Source organism: Ammodytes marinus (genome assembly GCF_949987685.1).
Source record: "Ammodytes marinus genome assembly, chromosome: 8".
In the NCBI taxonomy this organism is placed as follows: domain Eukaryota; kingdom Metazoa; phylum Chordata; class Actinopteri; order Uranoscopiformes; family Ammodytidae; genus Ammodytes; species Ammodytes marinus.
The window spans coordinates 16,720,340-16,727,977 of record NC_137212.1 but is presented as its reverse complement, the minus strand read 5'-3'; the positions used below and the strand labels follow the sequence as shown (position 1 = coordinate 16,727,977).

Below are 7,638 nucleotides of genomic sequence, written 5' to 3'. Positions count from 1 at the left end.
AATAGGGACGCATTATTTCGAGAAAGACGGTGGTGAGCGCAATCTACAGGCTGTTCTCTCTCTCTCTCTTCTCGGGACCACAGACAACGCCTGGAAGAATTTTGCTGAAGACAAGTGTGTCCACTCTCCGGGCATAGGCATCTTTAACTTCTTAACTAGTAAGTTTAAAGTTAGATTGACTACATTTGTTTTAACCTTGTATTTATCTAGAGAAAATGTGCCTTCAACGTAAAGTGGATTGCACCAGACCGTTTTATTCCACTGTTGGAGGCAATGAATGTTACCTCTGGCATAGACTACTTTTTTTTGTAATTTGGGGAATTTGAAGGATCTCAAATCGCAAGCAATACATCTGTTGGGGTAAAGCATGATGCAAAGTGTGCAGCTACCTTTTGTGGTTGTAAGAATAACAATACAAGTTGAATAGACTAAATACAAAATCATTTAACTCCTGTGTAACAAAACTTATTTGCTTTTGTGTTTTTAGACAGTGAAGTCATGCAGGTGGAGAGGAAATGGCACATACTGTTGACTATCTTCTTTCTGCTCATCACCTCGGGCCACTGTATGGACAGCAAAGATGTCAATCAGAAAGAAAGAAGGACCCTGTTGGATCTAATCTTACAGGTTATCAGAGACAGTCAGCAGCGGAACAAACCCGTCACCAGGCTCTGTAGCAGTGGGCTCTTCACTTCAGCCCAAGACATGAAGTTCTCCTCCCGTGAAAAGCCTTTCTATGTTTCTAGGCTGGATAACAGTAGACTCATAGGTAAGCTGATAAGATTTATTTTTAGGTCTTGTTGATGAAAGCATAATCCCCATATTACCGTGGGAGACAGCTGTCATTGGTTGTGCCTGTGCTATATACCTTATTTAAGAGACGTATATCTAGTCTGGCTGAGTGCAACCTGGGATTGCACGTTAATTAAATATATATGGAATAGAGACATAGGTTTGCCTGTTCATATGCTTAAAAGATTACCTTCAAAATCCATATATGTCTGTCATCAAAAGTCCAATGTGCTTCAAGCTTGTAGGAAAAATATGTCACTTAGCATTCTTATTTGTAAGAGTTCCCTTTTCCCCACATATCTCGGACATACACAGCTTCCTCACCCAAACTGTGATTGACTGAAGGATGAAGAAGTGGATAGGGGCTATAGATTCATGTAGGAGGAGCATCGTCAAGCATGACACACTCAGGATGATTCATCATACGAATCTTAGACGTGAATGATGGCGACCCTGTAGGCACTCACACACACACACAAACACACACACACACACACACACACACACACAGGCGTTCTATGACGTCCCAGAAGGAATCTCCAATCAGGCATATCGGTTAGAGCAGAGGAACAAGATTGGCAATTTTTTTGTGTCACATCACTGAAATTAATAATGAAGTCACTGTAAAACACAAGTTGTTTGACTGTAACTACGGAACGAGGAAACTGTATGAGACATCACATTTTTTTTTGTTTTTGATTTTAGCTTTTTAATCTTAACTAAAGAAATTGACCTTCAACATTGTTCTCACTAGTTGAGCCTTTTTAATTTCTCCTGAAGCAAACAGAGGTTGAGCTGCATCTGATGCTTGGTGCAGCTCTGCCTTCATTAACTTAAATAAAGCGTTATGTCTAGACTTGGATTAAGCCATTTTAAAGAAATCTTCAATGCATCTCTCTTCGTCATCCATTATCCAAGACGGAAGATGTCCCAAAGTCCCCAGGAAAACAGTTTATGTTCAGTAACTGTTTTTATTGCAAAAAAACAGATCAAGTTGAGAGTTGGAGTGACGCCCCTGACTGTGCTGCATTGGAAGTTCTGTTTGGAGTTTATTAAGTGCAGAGTGAACGTAATGTGTTTATCTGTAATTTCAGATTCCCGTCACTATCAATTAGATCATGTTTAAGAGATGTTGAACAGGCATCGTGAAGCTCAAAGTCGTGGCCCCAGCTTATGCAATGGGAAAAGTACCTCTCTCAGGCCACTGGCTGGATGGAATTTATCTTTTTGAGGATATTAGAAGCAGCATACTAGCAACTGGTGCATGTGACACTACCAAAGATCTATGGTCACGGAAGGATAGATGTTTTGAACGCAACGAGGAGGTAGTAGAAACAGACATAAACCCACAGTGTTGTGCTCAATCTGTAGTTAACTCTGTGCGTTCCTCAGAAGCCATGGCTGTGTAATCAGAATGACAACTATTATTAGGCAGAACAGAAGTAATATAAGGGAACACATTTACTGGTTCTATCGGTTTACAGTCTCTCTTTTCAGATGTTTTGCACAAGAAATAAGCTTAAGGCAGCTCTAGACTTTTTGGGTTTATTCTTGCTGATGTGAATTTGTTAGTACCCAGGAAATGCGTGCCAGAAGCATAGTGCAAACCACATCAGCTGACTTTGTGTAATCCACGCTGTCATTTTCACTACTCACATCTGGGTTTTGGCTTGAGAGCACTGTTGGCCCTTGGGTGTCCAACCCCCTTTTTAGCTTAGTAAAATACAAAGGTGTATGTATCAGTTTTAATCAGCGTTGATAGGGCGGTTTGTTTAGACTTTTTTATGTATATAGACTTAAAATTTATTAAAAATTATTTCCTATGCTGGCTATCATAGTGGCCATTTACTGTATTTCATCCTCCTCCCTTCAGTCACTTGCAGCTATACCATTACATGTTCCTGGATCTGGTGGCTAACGTTATTTCAGCCCATCTACTGGCATGGACTTATTCTGATAAGCATTAAACTCCAATTCAATAATCTCTTCAGCCCGTTAGCTAATGTGTTATAATCGGACACCTCCATGTGTTGCCTGCATCGACGTTGTGGGGATACGTGTTGCCCCAACCCTTGTCTGGAGCTTATGAAATGCACCCACTGACACCAGATCTCCGTAGAAATGAATGTGTCATCACAGAAATACTACATTTTGCCCCTCTGATGGAGAGGTTTTACCATGAATAATATCTATTTAGAAGAAAATTAATCGAATATGGAATTAATTAATTATAATAATCATGAATAATAATTGTTCAGCCCCATGTTGAACTCCAGGGTAGAGTGGGTGGAGTTTTTTACTTTTAGTGACTTTAAAGTGAGGACTTGACAGTAACGTCTCCGACTAAAATATGTGCGTATATTTCAGGATGTAGTGCATCCCTGGAAACAATAACTTTGTATCTAAAATAATCTGTTTAAGAAATATAGCTTTCGGAAAAAAGTGGTCTTGTGGCACAACTTGCCCCCAGTACGGGGTAAGTTGTGCCTTAAGAGAGAATACGTTGGGGTAAATTGTGCCATTGAAATACGTATATCACATAAACTGTAATGCTATATAAAAGCAAGCCAAATCCATTAGAAAATGTAAAGAAAATTAAGTAAATATTTTACAAAGTTTGAAGGTCAATTTTCTTAAACAAGGCCTAGCAGGTCTAGGTGGTTTTCCTGCAAAGCTCACAAAGACCATCATCATCATCATTCTGGCCATCTGAACTCTCATGAGTGGTGTTGTTATGTGGAATGGAGATGTCAGTCTCTACTGAGATACTGTAGACAATCGCATTCTTTTTTTTTGACCAGAGTATACACTGACACAACTCACCCCAGGCCCTTGGGCATAAATCACCACAATCCCAGCATTTTGGAAACAATGCAGCAGTTTAGGGCTAACATTGTGCTAATTGTATAGACTCATAGTGTAGCATACTAAAGCACTAAAACATGTGTCAAATGTTTTCAAACTTGTCTATAATTGTTCAGACACATAAATCAAAATACTTTGATCATGGAAATTTTACTTTGAAAAAAAAAAAAAAAGTACCTTAATGCCGGGACACACCGGCCCGATAATCGGCCATCGAACATGGTCGGAGAGTCTGGAAGGGGCGGGGACACAAATTCGGTGACGTCGGCCGTCGTAGATGTCGTCGGGCTTCTTTTCAGCCGATTCTGCTTACATCTCATTCCATGTGTCTCCCTTCTTTGCAGGATGAGTCAAATGGATGGCTTTTCAACAATGACCACATGACCAATTTCTTCTATGGTTTTCTAGAAACAAGGGGTGGCACTGCTTCCCCCTGGCACAACTCACCCCACTCTCCCCTACTATATATTACCTTAAAAGGAAGGACTGATATATTTCCTGCATCACAATTATAAACGTAGTGTCGGTAGATGTTGACAATGACAGTCATAATCATCATCAACAGTTGTTGTATATGACAAGCTAACCTTGATTTTCTTTTCCAGAAATTGTTCCCAGAGATGTAAACATGAAAGGAAAATTCATTAAGCATTTCACAGGTAAGAACATTGCCATCAAAGTCGACATCATGCAGTGCAAAGTTTCAGCCCTAGTTGCATTTCACTGTTCTGCAAACACTGCAACACTGTTTTATCTGGCAACATCTTTTTAGCGCATAGTTTGCACTTTTCCCATGCAAATTCCGTCTGGAAATATATTTGCCCATTTGAGTACATCGTTTTCATTCCTGTAAGCCAACATAATGCTTTTCTCAAAGAAAGCTGTGTGAACAGTTCCACTGCTGTGGGTCAGAAGAGGGTTGCCTGGCTTAGCTGTAGGTCAACGGTGCAGAGAAATAGCACATGGTGTGAAGCCGGCAGAATTAAGTTGAAAGCATTGCAAGGTTAAGCTGATTATTTGTCTCAGGACCTGTGAGTAGACTTCATTATTGGTGTGAAAATCTGGAAGTTTAAATGTTTGTTTCAAAATCACTTAGAGGTGATTATAACTGAAGACTCAATTCCTCTGTCAAATCCAGTCTAACCCTGACTCCTCAACCATGCCAGTGCGCTGTTCACTTTCACTTTGTGATTTGTCTCTTTTGTTTCTGTTGATTACCAACACATTCACTCTGGGCATGGTGTACTAGCATATATAAAGAAAGAAAAAACATTAATGCCCTTTGAAATCTCTTGCACTTTGCCTGATAAGACATTTTCCATTAAGCAGGACCAGTCAAGTTCTCGTCGGAGTGCAGAACACACTTCCATAGACTTTATCACAACACAAGGGATTGTTCAAGACCAGCATGTACGTATGCCCTTTTCCTCACATTTTCTTCTCTTTTTTTGCAAAGGGTTAAATGTGCTCATGCTGTAGGCACACTTTTTACTCTAGTGGGAATTGCTTATCACCTAAACATCTTTCAATAGTCATTCCTACATTAAATTGAAGCTTAAGGTGTTGGCTTGAAATGTGTACCCCTCACTTTTTCATCTTATTGTAATAAAGAAGAAATTAATCATCAAAGACACCCTTACACATTGTGACAACCAAGCCCATCAAGGGGTCGGTTGTCAAACACTATGGGGTTGTTTGTCACAATGTTATCTTAATGGGAATAATCTTAAAAAGAAGGCAAGAAAGTAGAACTAAATTTGAAAGTTTAATTGCATTGTCAAGTTGACAAATAGGCCTACATAACTTACTGTAGCCTTGGCAGCTGGTCTAGTTTGGGATGCACTGGGTTGTTTTGATTTTGTTGCCCTTTTTTCTTTTGCATGCTAGCTGCCTTTTCCTGCTCTATTCTTTCCTTCTCTGGGGTGTCAGTGAGGATACAGCTTGACAATTTATTTCGTTATTGGGTTCCTTTTCTGGCTGCAGCCTTGAGATAACATGTGACAACCAACCCCCCAAAAAATGTGACGACCAACCCCAACTTGAATTTCTTGCTAGCATCAAGGCCAACAACCATCTGACAACTAATTAGCTTTCTAACCACAATCTAAACTATAGTTTACCCTTCACACTTTGTATGGGTAACAAGTGTTTTGTTATAAACCCATTGTGTAAAAGCCTAGAAGAAAAATACAGAGGAGCTAAATATTTTCAATTTGACATGAAAAACACAAAGAGTCGTCTCACCTCAAATTCAGCAGTCTAACTCCAAGGAAGACTATGTAGGTGACCTCTGATCCCAATTCTGGATATTTATATACCAAAATATCACAGACAGCACCTTCTGGTTCCGAGATATAACGATTGTGACAACCAACCCGTGTGACAAATTACCCCGTTCTCCCCTATATGCTGTGGCCCTGAAAATCTATGTTTTCAATCAGCCTAGCTTGCTGTGCGTGATTTATTCTCCCATGAACAAAATATTTGCAAGAGTTGGAACAAGTTTTGTTGTTTCAATTAAAGGGGTTCTGTTTGCGCTGGGTTTTTTGGGTGACTTTATGTCATACTGCTGTTCACCAAGTGCAAATAACAGTTGGTTGGCTGTTTGCCACCCTTAACTAAATCAGATCAAAATCACACCCACAATCCTGATGAAGCTGTGTAGTGTTCTCCTAAACTTAAACTTTCATTGTTGCATGTACCCCTAAGGGTAGGGAGAAATCATTGTTTTAGAGGATTTAAGATACCATTCAATAATGGGAAAGCATTTTGAGTTGCAGATTAATGCTCTTTACTTTATGTGTACAAATTCTAATGAATGTTAACATGGCTGGTTTAATGGATTTGAAAAACTGGTAAATGGATATGACAAAATGATGTACAGAGGAGTTTATCGTTTTGGCAAAGGTCTATTTGTGACCTCATGGGCTTGTTACGGGTTGCATATTTCTGTGATTTGCAAGCAGTTCAAGAGTGATGTTCCCTTTTCAGATCGTTTACTTTTAATATTTTTTAAAACCTTGAAGATGAAAAACTTTCCAATATTTAACAAATAAAATAAAGGTAAGATTAGAAAAATAAACATAATTTGTTTAGCACTAAGATTTATCATGTGACCCCTTGTAGATCCTTGGGAACTGCTAATATACTGTAGCAGCAGCTAAGTAGAGTTAACCACGATTTGCAAATTGAAGGATCAATTCTTCCCTCTGGGATTTTCATGTTTGGGAGTGAAGAAGATGGCGTCAAGCAGACTATGAAGAATGACTGCAGACGATGCCCCATGACACAAATGGATATCTGTTTAGCTACACTTTATTGTGCACAGACTAAATTTGTTTCTGCTTTTTGCATCTGTAAGGCATCATGTGAGCATCAAGTCTGACATAAAACAACAAATAAATGACCTGTTGTGATATACAGAGGAAAAATACAGATGGCAAATTGGCCACCATCCAGCTTCATTTATCTGACTGTCGATTTAGATGAAGCAGAGTATTGTTTACTGCTATACTTATTATTAATTTCCAATGCTAATTTTACTGATGATGATTTTAAATCTTGGGAACATGAGCGATTGTGTACTTTCACATAGAGATGCTCCGTTAAAGGAACATTGTAATGTTTGTTGCTCAGTCAGGAATTTGAATATTGCAACACCTTTTAAAAATCACTTCTTCCACCTAATGAATTTTTTTGCATTTTGCTTTTGCAGATTACAAAAGGTGTGCAAGATTGCTAACACGATTAGCAATGAGTCCACTCTGCATGCAATCGTAGATACTGCAAGTGAGTATGACTGTTTTTCTCACCTTGGGCGGGGCTCAGTCTGCTGTCCACACATACTTTCTTTGATTCCTAGTCAACATCTTCCAATGTGTCGAAGTAATGATGTCCCACTCAGTTATTCATGTAGTTTGTATTTCGTTGTTTATATTATGTTTTCTATTTCACACCCCCTCAAAAAAAGCAGTATATATT

At 39.0% G+C, this 7,638-nt stretch overlaps 1 protein-coding gene across 1 annotated transcript; it reads left to right on the top strand.

Moving 5' to 3' along the window:
• Window positions 1-498: 498 nt before the first annotated feature.
• alkal1 (ALK and LTK ligand 1) lies at window positions 499-7,437 on the top strand (the record flags this gene model as incomplete). The annotated part of the gene is made up of 4 exons (XM_080032580.1): window positions 499-769; window positions 4,263-4,316; window positions 4,987-5,067; window positions 7,373-7,437. The coding sequence occupies 4 exons, from the start codon at window positions 499-501 to the stop codon at window positions 7,435-7,437; spliced, it is 471 nt and encodes a 156-aa protein (XP_079888706.1).
• Window positions 7,438-7,638: the final 201 nt, after the last annotated feature.